General features: G+C 45.2%; 1 protein-coding gene across 1 annotated transcript in view; it reads left to right on the top strand.

Moving 5' to 3' along the window:
• LOC311234823 (myoferlin-like) overlaps positions 1-16,251 on the top strand; it is a gene marked incomplete at its 5' end in the record, with an annotated part of 127,801 nt that overhangs the window by 96,871 nt on the left and 14,679 nt on the right. Inside the window, 7 exon segments of the mRNA XM_084322067.1 lie at positions 734-825; positions 3,013-3,183; positions 5,107-5,258; positions 12,934-13,073; positions 13,399-13,487; positions 13,621-13,716; positions 15,957-16,098. Of these exon segments, the coding sequence (XP_084178193.1) occupies positions 734-825; positions 3,013-3,183; positions 5,107-5,258; positions 12,934-13,073; positions 13,399-13,487; positions 13,621-13,716; positions 15,957-16,098 (882 nt within the window).

Genomic DNA, 16,251 nt, shown 5'->3' with positions numbered 1-16,251 from the left:
TGCTGGACGTGTGGGAAGTTGAGAGCAGCTTCGTTTTTGGCTGACACAATAAACACCTAAACACATATGTTTTAGGCGTTTTTTCAGTCAAATTCATAAATTTTTCCAGATAGGGCCATGGAGAGGCATTGTTGTTATTGACATCATCTTCATCAATGCCATCAGCCCTGGAAACATCGAATCCCTCTGCCATTTCGCGCGGACTGGTTCATGTAATCTGTTTCATTCATTCAGTGGTCTGTGTTTTGATTTTCACTTCCTGATTTGCCGAGCTGGAGCGGCATGTCCCGCCCTATCCTGCCTCTGATTGGCCTACCCGTAATGTTTTGGCCTAACCTTACCCAATCGTGAGTCGTCATACTCATACAAATCAACCAACCAATCATAGTGGGTTTTCTCCGGGGAGTTTTTTTTTCACAAATCTTTATTTAATCTGTTTCTCCGGACAGTAGCGTATAGCATTTTGCTCACGCTACGTCACTACTTGGTTCTCAAAATAGCTGCACTACAGAGAACGCTACTTGGTTCAAAAGTAGCGACGCTACCATCACGCTACTGAGAAATGTAGTTAAGCTATGTAGCGTCGCTACTTGTAGGTAGCTACTGCCCAACACTGTAGATGACACTTCTGATAGATGATACTTCTGATATCCTGATAGATTATCTGACAGATGACACTTCTGAGCACCTAATAAAGTTAAAATATATGATCTTGTTTGTTTTGTTCCCACAGTGTGACCCGTACGTTAAGATCACGCTGGGGAAGAAAACGGTGGACGACAGGGACAACTACAAACCGAACACCCTCAACCCAGAGATGGGCAGGTGAGAGGCTTCTGAGTGTGTAGAGAGGGGGCGGGATTTTTTAACGTAGCCTCTGTGAGCGAAGACGCTCTTTGATTTCAGCGAAGAAGAAAAAGACGCTCTCCGATTGGCTAACCCTAACCCTAACTCTAAGCATAACCACGTCGAAAGAATGCCTAAGCATAACCACGTCGAAAGAATGCCTAAGCATAACCACTTCGAAAGAATGCCTAAGCATAACCACTTCGAAAGAATGCCTAAGCATAACCACTTCGAAGGAGGGCCTAAGCATAACCACTTCGAAAGAATGCTTAAGCATAACCACTTCGAAAGAATGCCTAAGCATAACCACTTCGAAGGAGGGCTTAAGCATAACCACTTCGAAAGAATGCCTAAGCATAACCACTTCGAAGGAGGGCCTAAGCATAACCACTTCGAAAGAATGCTTAAGCATAACCACTTCGAAAGAATGCCTAAGCATAACCACTTCGAAGGAGGGCTTAAGCATAACCACTTCGAAAGAATGCCTAAGCATAACCACTTCGAAGGAGGGCCTAAGCATAACCACTTCGAAAGAATGCCTAAGCATAACCACTTCGAAGGAGGGCCTAAGCATAACCACTTCGAAGGAGGGCCTAAGCATAACCACTTCGAAAGAATGCCTAAGCATAACCACTTCGAAATAATGCCTAAGCATAACCACTTCGAAGGAGGGCTTAAGCATAACCACTTCGAAAGAATGCCTAAGCATAACCACTTCGAAGGAGGGCCTAAGCATAACCACTTTGAAAGAATGCTTAAGCATAACCACTTCGAAAGAATGCCTAAGCATAACCACTTCGAAGGAGGGCTTAAGCATAACCACTTCGAAAGAATGCCTAAGCATAACCACTTCGAAAGAGGGCCTAAGCATAACCACTTCGAAAGAATGCCTAAGCATAACCACTTCGAAGGAGGGCCTAAGCATAACCACTTCGAAAGAATGCCTAAGCATAACCACTTCGAAAGAATGCCTAAGCATAACCACTTCGAAATAATGCCTAAGCATAACCACTTCGAAAGAGGGCCTAAGCATAACCACTTCGAAAGAGGGCCTAAGCATAACCACTTCGAAAGAATGCCTAAGCATAACCACTTCGAAAGAGGGCCTAAGCATAACCACTTCGAAAGAGGGCCTAAGCATAACAGAGAATATATGTACAAGGCGGAAGAAAATCACGCGTAGAGGGGGCGTTCAGAGAGTGTTGGTGTGGTACCACCCCCCAGGGGGCGCTCAGAGAGTGTTGGTACCACCCCCCAGGGGACGCTCAGAGAGTGTTCGTACCACCCCCCAGGGGGCCTTCAGAGAGTGTTGGTACCACCCCCCAGGGGGCCTTCAGAGAGTGTTGGTACCACCCCCCAGGGGGCGCTCAGAGAGTGTTGGTATCACCCCCCAGGGGGCCTCCATAGAGTGTTGGTACCACCCCCCAGGGGACGTCCAGAGAGTGTTGGTACCACCCCCCCAGGGGGCCTTCAGAGAGTGTTGGTACCACCCCCCAGGGGGCGCTCAGGGAGTTTCAGGGGGCGCTGGGTGCAGAATTGTAGAAAAGGGGGCGTTGAGATGCTCAAAGGGGGAGCTAGTTTATTTTTATTTATTCATCATTGTTTTAATATCGGGACAACAACTTGACTGGAACCAGCGCGGAGCACGATCACAATCCCAATTCAGAAAAGTGTCACTTTTTAGCAAAGAAAATGTAAACATGTAATGTTTAATTTATACACACTTGGTAGGAGGTTTAGGGGAGCGTTATGACACCTGGAGAACAGATAGGGGGCGTTATAGGACATAAACATCAGATAGGGGGCGTTATAGGACATAGACATCAGATATGGGCGTTATAGGACATAAACATCAGATAGGGGGCGTTATAGGACATAAACATCAGATAGGGGGCATTATAGGACATAAACATCAGATAGGGGGCGTTATAGGACATAAACATCAGATAGGGGGCGTTATAGGACATAAACATCAGCTAGGGGGCGTTATAGGACATAAACATCAGATAGGGGGCGTTATAGGACATAAACATTGCATATAGGAGAACCACTGGTGTAGAAGGTCTTGACTCTAAATGTTATATTTTGCCTCCTTACCGTCTGTTTTGGAAACGACATCGATACAAAGGGTGTCTCGTTGTCCCGTCTTGTCTCCTGTCTCACCAGGATGTTTGAGCTCTCCTGCTTCCTGCCTCAAGACAAGGACCTGAAGATCTCCGTGTACGACTACGACCTCTTCAGCCGAGACGAGAAAGTGGGCGAGACCGTCATCGACCTGGAGAACAGACTCCTCTCACGCTTCAGCTCCTACTGTGGCCTGCCGCAGTCCTACTGCGTGTGAGCATCTACCTGGCAGACCTCCGTGTAGTGGGGCCGCTTTCAGTTCAAATCTCCGTGTAGTGGGACCGCTTTCAGTTCAAATCTCCGTGTAGTGGGCCCGCTTTCAGTTCAAATCTCCGTGTAGTGGGGCCGCTTTCAGTTCAGACCTCCGTGTAGTGGGACCGCTTTCAGTTCAGACCTCCGTGTAGTGGGACCGCTTTCAGTTCAGACCTCCGTGTAGTGGGACCGCTTTCAGTTCAGACCTCCGTGTAGTGGGACCGCTTTCAGTTCAGACCTCCGTGTAGTGGGACCGCTTTCAGTTCAGACCTCCGTGTAGTGGGACCGCTTTCAGTTCAGACCTCCGTGTAGTGGGACCGCTTTCAGTTCAGACCTCCGTGTAGTGGGACCGCTTTCAGTTCAGACCTCTGTGTAGTGGGACCGCTTTCAATTTAAATCTCTGTGTAGTGGGACCGCTTTCAGTTTAAACCTCCGTGTAGTGGGACCGCTTTCAGTTTAAACCTCCGTGTAGTGGGACCGCTTTCAGTTTAAACCTCCGTGTAGTGGGACCGCTTTCAGTTCAAACCTCCGTGTAGTGGGACCGCTTTCAGTTCAAACCTCTGTGTAGTGGGACCGCTTTCAGTTTAAATGTATTTGTTAGGGCGGCCGGGTAGCGCAGCGGACTAAGCGTCTGTCTACCACCACAGAGCCAGTGGGATCGTATCCAGCTGCGGTGCCTCCGGCTTGGCCGACCGTCCATACTAACACAATTGGCAGAGTCAGCGGGAGGGAAGCCGGTGGGGGTGGTGTTCTGGTCGTTGTAAACAGCGACTCCTACAGGTCGGTCAGGGCGCCTGCACAGCGAGGGAGGGAGATGGTGAGGGTAGTGTGACCTCTCCCACGCGTTACACTCACCCAATGAGAGTCCTCGCTGTCAGGTGAAAAGAGGCTGCTGGCTGTCTCCTAATGTATCGGAGGAAGCATGTGATAGACTTCAGGGCTCCCTAGACCGACCAGTGGGGGGCACATGCGCGCAATGACCAAGAAGGGGAGGGGGGAATTGGCATAACGACTAAATTGGGATGGGAGGAAAATACAGAAAAGAAATAGGAGGAGAAAAAGTGGAGAAAAAAAAGAGAGGGACAACGTACATTAACTCTTTGACTGCCACCGACTTTCCCCATCTGTACTGGCTAGCGCCAGCGTTATTGACCATTTTAGAGATGTTTTGCAGACCCATCGTGTTTTCTGTATTATAGCTATGGAGACAATAGTATGGCTCATTTTACAGGCATTGTTCATAGTCCATTACTGACTAATCAGTTCATTTCTACACACTGTCGTTTATTACACGCTACACGCTAAACATCGCCCCTTTCCAAAATAATCCAGTATTTTTCCATAGATTGCGAGATATGACGCGTTAAATGCAATAAGCCCAAATCGTTCTGGTTGATCACCAGAAGCCCCAAATACTCCCAAATCAAAGTTATATAACACGTACATAGTGCCTTCACAAAATGTGCCACAACAATGTGGAACGCCCTACCCACAGCCGTAAAATAATGTGAATCCCTACCCTCCTTCAAAATCGCTCTCAAAGAGCACCTACGGGTGGCTGCAATTCGAAACTGGCCCCTGTAAATGTCCACCCCCCCCCCACCCAACCCCACCCAACCTCCTCCAATGTACAGTTTCCTCCCCCTTAAATGTATATACACTCTTTTAGAAACTCTGTCTCTTAAACAGTACTGTATATCTGTATATCATGTATGTCATAAATGTTACGATGAATTGAAAATGGGGGACCCTGATGTAAACAAGACGAAAGTCTTTCTCTGGTCTGCATCCCCTTATTAACAATTGTGTGTATTGAGCTGTACTGTATATTGTACCCATTCTGCAATCTGTTAATAAAGTTTTCAATCAATCAATCAAATCCAGCTCAGGGAGTAATCGGTGGAGGGACCAGCTGAAGCCGTCTCAGATCCTCCAGAACCTGGCCCGGCTGAGAGGCATCCCGGCTCCACGGGAGACGGAGGCGGACGGCAGCTCGCTGGTCTTCGCAGGGAAGGACTACAGCCTGGCGGACTTTGGTACTGTCCCTCCAACAGTGTACTGGGTTAGATCAGCCTGGCGGACTTTGGTACTGTCCCTCCAACAGTGTACTCGCTTAGATCAGCCTGGCGGACTTTGGTACTGTCCCTCCAACAGTGTTGTAAAGGCCATATGAGTGTTTTGGTTATTAATATTATTATTATTTTGTGTAGAATAGTGTCTTATTTATGTTTGAACACTAGAGGGCTCACCGCCTCCATTATAGCCCCTCTTCTATAAATAGCCTAGCTAATTACCGTAATCCCATACACCTGTGATGAGGATACATTTTTCTTACCTGTCTCACCGTTTGGAACTGACCATGGAGCAATTGACAACTGTTCTGATTTAACCCTTCATTCACCATCATTCACCTTTGGACAACAATAAACTCTGTAAACAGCAGCAACTTGGGACATTCCATATTTACATCACAAACTTTGAGACTGAGTAAGATAATTAATTGCGGGTGCATCGTGGACGCTTGTCGATTCATTGGGGAGCGACAAGTGGACACTACAAGTGTACTGGGTTAGATCAGCCTGGCAGACTTTGGTACTGTCCCTCCAACAGTGTACTGGGTTAGATCAGCCTGGCGGACTTTGGTACTGTTCATCCAACAGTGTACTTTGGTACTGTCCCTCCAACAGTGTACTGGGTTAGATCAGCCTGGCGGACCTTGGTACTGTCCCTCCAACAGTGTACTGGGTTAGATCTCATTTAGTCAAGGGGTAAAACGTGAGACGATTCCCTAACGTAGCGTGTGTTGCATGAAAATGGACTCTGATCATCATTCCTTCTATGCTCTATGATGCTTTTTAAATACAGTATGTTTATATAAGATAAGATATTCCTTTATTGATCCCCTTGGCTTGGTGGAAATCCAGGCGTCATAGCAGCGTGGGGGAGGGGGGAGGGGAGGTACTGGTATGGGCAGGGAAATAGTAGAAAAACATAAATATAAGCAATAAAATTAGATATTATAATATACAAATATGAGAAAAATAAACAAAAGTGTAAACAAAGGTGCAGATGAGGGTCTGTGTGCCCTATCGGTTATATTATACGTTACAATAAATATAGGCAATAATTAAGCAATAACACACGAGAACCCGTGGAACATCAGGAATATTGCCACGGCTGTGATGCGCCCGCAGCCACGAGAGCGAAGCTGGAGTGGCGTGGGGCATCACAGAGCGGCAATGTTCCTGACGTTCCACTGGTCCGAGTCCCGGGAAAAATATAGGATCAATACAGACAATTCTAGGGTCTTTTATATCGATTTCAGTGAACTTAACTTGCCGTAGAATTTTTTTTCCTAAAGATGTATCGTTGCTATGGAATTTCAAATGGAGTAGGCTATCAACCAGCTTGGCGACGCAAAACGAATGACGTATTACTAGTCTAATTTAATATGATTCATTTTATTTTATTAACGGGTACTGTAGCGACTATCCCGATGTCCCGTTAGGTGCTCGGCTGGGTGCGGGAAGTCCTCGTCTTTGATCTTTGACGCGCAATTAAAGATAAACGTAATGTCCAGTCGTTGTCACTCGCTGTCGGGTGAAGTTCCCAATGAACATAAATACATGGTCGCTGAGCAAAACAATAGATTATATAAATGTACATTATGATAGTGAAACGAGGTAAAAACCGCGCGACCTCTCCGTCACCCATAACTTGATTGCGCAATAGCCTACGTCCAAAACCCCATGCGCTCCACGCTGCCACCCAGTGATGAACTTAAGCAACTACAGACATACCACGAAACAATCAAATAGCTCCTAACAGGTACGTTAAATGATCCAACGTAACGTTGTCGGCGCAGTAGGTCACGTTGACGGTTTCCGTTTGATGAACGGCAGTTGAAACTTTCTACAACATTCTAAAGCCAACGTGATTTAACCGTGAGTGTATCATGAATATGAATATTCCTATATTCAGCAGCAGTACAATGGAATAGCCTACCAATGGAGTTGAAGACCATAAGCCCCTTCTCCACTTTTAGATTAGCTATAAAGAGGTGGATCATAAGTAGCAGAAGCTGGGAGTAGTGAACAAAGGGTTTTTAATGTGTTGTTCCTTTTTTATTCTTTTATTGTCTATAAAATGGAATATTATTGTACCGATATGTATTTTTTTGTTTTTATACCACACATCCTGACATACAGACACTACAAACACCCACGTCCACACACCAGTACATAAATCCACTGACACAAATGATGAAGGACCACAATGGAAACAAGTTTATGGCTTTATTGTGTTTTATGAAATTCATATTGTTATCAAATTATTATGTGTGATTTTCCATTCTAAACCAATAAACTATTCAATAAAAGAAAAATTAATATACTCACGGCTTAGAACGCTCTCGACCAATCACAATGCGTGGTCGGACCTTCCTGTGGTATAAATAATTTTAATCTGACTATATAAATTACTCAAATATAAGGTGATACATAAATATAAAACCTTATTATTATCCTAACTATATTTGATCTATAACATAACTGTAATCAAATAGTGACAAAGGGGGAAAAAAGAAAAAGAAAAAAAGATACTGTTGAATGCCCACGCTGGCTCTTAGGTCAGATCGATAACTTCATAACTCGTCTGGAGGTAGGTATATGTAATTCTTCTTCCTTGTTCTCTCCTTGGTTGTTTTCGGGGGAGGCTCCTGGGAGGCCCCCCTTTTGTCAGATAGCATTATGACTTGGTCATACAGCCTACACTCGATACGTAGCTGGTCTTGTGACCATGCTGCACATCGGGCTGCCAGTAGGTTACCCCCTGGGACTCCTCCGAATAGCTTTTCAAGCAGAAAGCATGATCCCTGCATGGGTGTTCCATTCATGACTGATTCGGCTGCAACACTGAGAGACATGCTCCCGTCTCGCACCTGTGGGATCAGTCTTTCCACCATGTTATCCCCTGGATCTTGACCGGGGGTCCTTACTCCTCTTTCCATCCGTTGCGCCATTGAGGCCCTTTCGGGGATCTCCAGTCTTTTGAGATGTCTCAAGATGCGAACTAGCTTCTCTTGTGCTAGCTTTGGTTGTGCCAGCTCCTCCTGAGCTAGCATTGGTCGCTAGCTCCGGCTACTTCGCCTGCTGTTAGCTCCTGGCTTTGTTAGCCTGTGGTGAGCTAGTTGGCTCTCGTCTGGCTAGTGCCAGCTCATGGGTGTTAGTACTGGTTTTTTAGCCGATGGTGAGCTAGTTAGCTTCCGTCTGGCTACGGCCAGCTCATGGGTGTTAGCACTGGCTTGTTAGCCGATGTCGTGCTAGTTAGCTTCCGTCTGGCCAGCTCATGGGTCTTCCGTCTGGCTAGGGCCAGCTCATGGGTGTTAGCACTGGCTTGTTAGCCGATGTAGTGCTAGTTAGCTTCCGTCTGGCCAGCTCATGGGTGTTAGCACTGGCTTGTTAGCCGATGTAGTGCTAGTTAGCTTCCGTCTGGCCAGCTCATGGGGCTTCCGTCTGGCTAGGGCCAGCTCATGGGTGTTAGCACTGGCTTGTTAGCCGATGTAGTGCTAGTTAGCTTCCGTCTGGCCAGCTCATGGGTGTTAGCACTGGCTTGTTAGCCGATGTAGTGCTAGTTAGCTTCCATCTGGCCAGCTCATGGGTGTTAGCACTGGCTTGTTAGCCGATGTAGTGCTAGTTAGCTTCCGTCTGGCCAGCTCATGGGGCTTCCGTCTGGCTAGGGCCAGCTCATGGGTGTTAGCACTGGCTTGTTAGCCGATGTAGTGCTAGTTAGCTTCCGTCTGGCCAGCTCATGGGTGTTAGCACTGGCTTGTTAGCCGATGTAGTGCTAGTTAGCTTCCGTCTGGCCAGCTCATGGGTCTTCCGTCTGGCTAGGGCCAGCTCATGGGTCTTCCGTCTGGCTAGGGCCAGCTCATGGGTGTTAGCACTGGCTTGTTAGCCGATGTAGTGCTAGTTAGCTTCCAGTTCTGTGAACGGTCTTTTTGACTGCGCTTCACATCCAGTCTCTCCTCCTTACAAACAGTGTCTTTGGGCTAGGGAGCCCTCGCTTTTCTGTGAACGGTCGTTTTGACTTCGCTTCACATCCAGTCTCCCCACCTTACAAACAGTGTCTCTGGGCTAGGGAGCCCTCGCTTTTCTGTGAACGGTCGTTTTGACTTCGCTTCACATCCAGTCTCCCCACCTTACAAACAGTGTCTCTGGGCTAGGGAGCCCTCGCTTTTCTGTGAACGGTCGTTTTGACTTCGCTTCACATCCAGTCTCCCCACCTTACAAACAGTGTCTCTGGGCTAGGGAGCCCTCGCTTTTCTGTGAACGGTCATTTTGACTTCGCTTCACATCCAATCTCCCCTCCTTACAAACAGTGTCTCTGGGCTAGGGAGCCCTCGCTTTTCTGTGAACGGTCGTTTTGACTTCGCTTCACATCCACACTCCGCTCCTTACAAACAGTGTCTCTGGGCTAGGGAGCCCTCGCTTTTCTGTGAACGGTCGTTTTGACTTCGCTTCACATCCACACTCCGCTCCTTACAAACAGTGTCTCTGGGCTAGGGAGCCCTCGCTTTTCTGTGAACGGTCGTTTTGACTTCGCTTCACATCCACACTCCGCTCCTTACAAACAGTGTCTCTGGGCTAGGGAGCCCTCGCTTTTCTGTGAACGGTCGTTTTGACTTCGCTTCACATCCACACTCCGCTCCTTACAAACAGTGTCTCTGGGCTAGGGAGCCCTCGCTTTTCTGTGAACGGTCGTTTTGACTTCGCTTCACATCCACAATCCGCTCCTTACAAACAGTGTCTCTGGGCTAGGGAGCCCTCGCTTTTCTGTGAACGGTCGTTTTGACTTCGCTTCACATCCACACTCCGCTCCTTACAAACAGTGTCTCTGGGCTAGGGAGCCCTCGCTTTTCTGTGAACGGTCGTTTTGACTTCGCTTCACATCCACACTCCGCTCCTTACAAACAGTGTCTCTGGGCTAGGGAGCCCTCGCTTTTCTGTGAACGGTCGTTTTGACTTCGCTTCACATCCACACTCCGCTCCTTACAAACAGTGTCTCTGGGCTAGGGAGCCCTCGCCTTGGGTAGGGCCAGTTCGCTTCCTGTGGGCAAAGCATGAAATTATGTTGCACTTGTAACTCCCCCCAGAGCTCTATAAACATTATGTTACCCTTTAGTTGTGAGTAAACGTTGCTTTAATCACCAAGATAGAGCTTTCTATTCATTTGTGATATCCCCGAGTAGAGCCTTCCACTCGAGTCGCCAGTAGAGCTTTCTACTTTAATTTTAGCCAAATCTGTCATTTAATTTTACTCCAGAGGCTTTTGACAGTAGTCCTGTCTTCTTCGGCCGTTTAGCACCTATTTTGGTTAGTATAAATGCACATCGCCAGGGACGCCATGTTGAATGCCCACGCTGGCTCTTAGGTCAGATCGATAACTTCATAACTCATTGGTCTGCTTATCTTGACATCAAACAGCGTCCTGTGAAGTGGTTGACACGCAGAACCAAACGAGTCTACAAAATGTTGTTGTTACCACTGACCGACAAGAGATAGCGAATGCACCGTTCCGACCCCCGTCAGTCATCGACCTTAGGTCGAGTGATTGAAGTTGCGGAATCTTTTATTTTATTTGCACTGGGACGGACTCTCTTTAATTAGATGAGGTCCTTTTCCCTTATCCGTTACATGTATTATCACTATATGGCTTTACTTGATAATCCCATTATACAGAATCCACCTTTAGTCCTTAATGCAGGGATACAGCCACTTATTCTATTTTGCCTTAATACATAATCATATGTCTCCTAAGTACACGTATTATCACTGTATGGCTTTACTTGATAATCCCATTATACAGAATCCACCTTTAGTCCTTAATGCAGGGATAAAGCCACTTAGTCTATTTTGCCTTAATACATAATCATATGTCTCCTAAGTACACATATTATCACTATATGGCTTTACTTGATAATCCCATTATACAGAATCCACCTTTAGTCCTTAATGCAGGGATAAAGCCACTTATTCTATTTTGCCTTAATACATAATCATATGTCTCCTAAGTACACGTATTATCACTATATGGCTTTACTTGATAATCCCATTATACAGAATCCACCTTTAGTCCTTAATGCAGGGATAAAGCCACTTATTCTATTTTTTTATCATTAATCAAAAATGCAATGGGGTGAAGTTACAAGGCAAAACACATTTCATGCTTACCCGGTCGTCCGGTCGTCTGGTCAGAAGAAAGGATACAAATCATATTTATAAAGAGGTAATTTTAATTAGAAAAAGCTAGTTACAAGAAGAGACTGAAGTGGAAAGCACCCAATTCAGTTTAAAATAAGCAGAAAACAGAACATCTCATCTCTGCACGGCTTGTGCCCCGTGTCAAGCACCATTCTTCTGCTCTCCCCAAAAAGTCAGGCTCTTGAAAGGGCAACCGTCCCTTTTATATCCATCTTACAATATTTCCGATTGGTCTAAACACAGTGAAGTCACAGGCTGTCATTTTTGTTTAGCAAACCAGAGTACAATACGTAATTCGTATGAGCTCCTCCTTCTTGGTACTAACGTTACTTCTCGTTACCTAGTGGTTTTTAAGTAACAGAAAGTCCCTTATTCCTTCAGAACAGACAACTGTTTTGTCTGTGGGGATCACGTGACATGGTACCGGGCACGAAGCCATCCCTAGGATTTCTTATCAAGCTTCCTAAAAGATCTCCTCCAGAAAGCAGTTTTTACCCATCATTCTTTTAGTATTATTCTCTAATGACAGTTAATTCCTATTAATTATAAGCATGCCATTTATGAAAACTTTTACTGTACACATTAAACATTTAATTGTTATATAGTTTTTTAAGATTTCCCTCTATAGATTCAGGACTCCCTGTTCTTGGCCTTGCATTCCAGCCGGTCACTCCCTTACTGCATGGGGCCTCTTTCGTTCTGACTCACTCTAACAGCAAGAGAAACAGGCAGAACAGTACAGAACAGGCAGAACAGTAAGAGAATGCAGGCAGGACAGGCAAGGGTTATGATACCTTCTGTAGGTATCATCGCCAAGCATATCATTCTTTTTAAGCAGAGAATTATGAAACATATAATTAATATAGCATTATATATATATACCTTTATACCAACAGTATATATGTTTCCATAATTATTACATGTGAAAAATAGTTTATACGGCTATAGTGGCCCCTCTCTTCTCCATGGCCTCACATTCCGCAGGTTCACTCCCTTTTCACAGACACCGGCCCCTTCTATGGAGACATTTAAAGGCTCAGTTCCATTTTTTATAAGTAGAGCCATCATAGAGCTATTTATACTGGTCATATAGGAACGACCCAGGATGTCATTGTCCAAAAGTGTCACTTGTTCTGTGGCACTTCACAGATACATATATATTAAAAAACATAAAACTATGAAACTTTTGTAACCTTTGCTAAATGATGTACTGAAATATGTTTTTTTTGTGTGTATAAATAATGTAAATAATGTAAAAAGGGTAGGCAATCATAAGCCTCGGCTTCAGCCTACACCTTTTCGGTAATTTTGGTTTATAATATTTTTTATGTTCTACTACTATTATGCTTTGTAAAAGAAGACCGAAATAAAATCATTCATTCATTCATTCATTCATTCATATAAACATATAGGTGAGCTGTGACTAAATGTGTAAATATGCTGTTTCCAGAGACCGGCCAGGTGATCCACCAGCACCTGGGCCCGACCCGGGAGCGGACGGCCCTGCATGTCCTCCGGGAGCAGGGCCTGGTACCAGAACACGTGGAGACGCGGACCCTGTACAGCTCCTTTCAACCCACCCTGTCCCAGGTCAGACACACTAACCCACCCTGTCCCAGGTCAGACACACTGACCCACCCTGTCCCAGGTCAGACACACTGACCCACCCTGTCCCAGGTCAGACACACTGACCCACCCTGTCCCAGGTCAGACACACTGACCCACCCTGTCCCAGGTCAGACACACTGACACTAACCCACCCTGTCCCAGGTCAGACACACTGACACTAACCCACCCTGTCCCAGGTCAGACACACTGACACTAACCCACCCTGTTCCAGGTCAGACATTATATAATAATAATAATGTGGTGATGATCATATCCGTGGCACGGCGTCCTCTCCTGTGTACAACAGGGCAGGATCCAGATGTGGGTCGACATCTTCCCCAAAAGTCTCGGCTTGCCAGGCCCCCCGTGTGACATCACGCCGCGCCAAGCCAAGAAGTAAGTAAGCAGCGCCCCGATATATATAACGGGGGCGGGGGGGGGGGGGGGGGGGGAAGTCACGATAAGATAACGATCAATCAACGATAACGAATGGGAGCTCGAAATAACGACCGTATGTTTATAAAAACAGGTACCACCTGCGGGCGGTGGTCTGGAACACCACGGACGTGATCCTGGACGAGACGAGCGTCACAGGAGAGAACATGAGCGACATCTACGTTAAAGGGTGACTCTGTCTGTCTGTCGATAAGCAACTAAAGGACTTTTTGCCAACACTGTCGGAGGGTTATGGATCATAAGGGATGTCGTCCCGGTCGGATCGTACCGATTTTAATTGATCGGTATCGATCGTATCGGGTAGATTAAGCCCAAATTCAGATCCTTTTTTTTTTTGTTAAAAGGAAAAATGAAAACCATTAAGAGAAAGCTGTGATGTAGGCTATTGTTTTCTTTAAGCAGAAATATTCAATTACAGAGCATGTCTTACCTACTTACCTATTATTTCCAAGGGGATCAATAAAGGAAATGATCTTATCTTGACCGTGCTGCTATATTATCTAGGAAAGTACAAATATTGAAATGGGCCTCGCTATCGGCTGACACTCACTGTTAAATGGATCAGGATCGGGGCAGAAAGGCGTGATCCCGGCCTAGTTATGGATTCTGTTCCCACTGCATGGGGACACTACGAATGGCATTAAACCCTTTGTCGCGTGGCAGACAGTGAAAGGGTTAACCTTCTGTATTGTCGCAGTGAAAGGGTTAACTCTTTGGTAGTGTGGCAGTGCAAGGGTTAACTATACGGAATACAACCAAGACCGAGGCGTTTCGGCAACATGCCTTCGTCACGGTTACATGACAACAAAAGAACAATGGATCTTAAATACCCATAGGAAAGGGCCGCCGCGGGGGAAATGCCCCCTCCCCCTCCCCCCAATTGACAACACACCAATCAGAAAACAGGAAAGGGCTAAAGCTAGTAAAAGAAACATAAAATAAGAAGGGCTAAAACTAGTGAAAGAAACATAAAATAAGAAGGGCTAAAGCTAGTAAAATAAACATAAAATAAGAAGGGCTAAAACTAGTAAAAGAAACATAAAATAAGAAGGGCTAAAGCTAGTAAAATAAACATAAAATAAGAAGGGCTAAAACTAGTAAAAGAGTAAAATAAACATAAAATAAGAAGGGCTAAAACTAGTAAAAGAAACATAAAATAAGAAGGGCTAAAACTAGTAAAAGAGTAAAAGAAACATAAAATAAGAAGGGCTAAAACTAGTGAAAGAGTTAAAGAAACATAAAATAAGAAGGGCTAAAACTAGTAAAAGAGTTAAAGAAACATAAAATAAGAAGGGCTACAACTAGTAAAAGAGTTAAAGAAACATAAAATAAGAAGGGCTACAACTAGTAAAAGAGTTAAAGAAACAAAAAATAAGAAGGGCTACGGCGGCTACGTGGCGTAGTGGGCAAGGCGCTCGCCACGAATGCAGAGACGCTGGGATCGCCTGTTCGATCCCAGCGCTCCACATTGCTTTCAGTTTAGCTGGTCGTCCGTACTAATACACATTGGCCGAATTAGGGGGTGGGAAACTGATGGGTGGGGATCAGGCGTTGTGGACAGCGACTCCTACAGGTCGGTTGGTGCGCCTGCGCAGTAGAATCAGGAAGTGTCGGGGTCAGCGTGAGCCTCCCACGCGTTACTCCTCGCCACTGAGAGATCGAGCTGCGCAGGTGAAAAGATGCGACTGCTGTTACCTCAAGTACCGGAGGGGACTTGTGCTATGGATGACTTAGTCCACATTGCAGCCGGCTTATGGGAGGCAAGAAACAGCGTCCGTGAGGGGAGGGTTGAATTGGATGATACGAAATTGGGATGGGAGAAAATATAGAAAATGGGAGAAAAAGTGGATAAAAAAATAAAAAAATAAGAAGAGCTACAACTAGTAAAAGAGTAAAAGAAACATAAAATAAGAAGGGCTAGAACTAGTAAAAGAGTAAAGAACATAAAATAAGAAGGGCTACAACTAGTAAAAGAGTAAAGAAACATAAAATAAGAAGGGCTACAACTAGTAAAAGAGTAAAGAAACATAAAATAAGAAGGGCTACAACTAGTAGAAGAGTAAAGAAACATAAAATAAGAAGGGCTAAAACTAGTGAAAGAGTTAAAGAAACATAAAATAAGAAGGGCTAAAACTAGTTAAAGAAACATAAAATAAGAAGGGCTAAAACTAGTTAAAGACACATAAAATAAGAAGGGCTACAACTAGTAAAAGAAACATAAAATATGAAGGGCTAAAACTAGTAAAAGAAACATAAAATATGAAGGGCTAAAACTATGTATTTTTTACTTTCACTGTCTGCGTGTGTTTGTCTGTCACGTACAATGTTCTGAAAAAGGTCAAATAAAATATATATAAAAATAATAATAATAATAATAATAATGTCCACCCTGTACGCCGCGGTGCCCAGCTGGATGCCCGGCATGGAGGAGGACAAGCAGAAGACGGACGTCCACTACAGGTCGCTGGACGGAGACGGAAACTTCAACTGGAGGTTCATCTTTGGGTTCGACTACCTGCCTGCTGAGCAGCTCTGTCTCGTCTCCCGCAAGGTGATGTGATTTGATTTGATTTGATTTGATTTGATTTGATTTGATTTGATTTGATTTGATTTGATTTGATTTGATTACGGATCCCCATTAGCTGGTGCCATAGCAACCAGCTATATTGTCTTCCTTGGGTCCACACAAAAAGAAAAATACAAA

This window comes from Notolepis coatsorum (assembly GCF_963971535.1).
Source record: "Notolepis coatsorum genome assembly, chromosome: 9".
In the NCBI taxonomy this organism is placed as follows: Eukaryota; Metazoa; Chordata; class Actinopteri; order Aulopiformes; family Paralepididae; genus Notolepis; species Notolepis coatsorum.
This window is presented reverse-complemented; position numbering and strand designations above follow the sequence as displayed.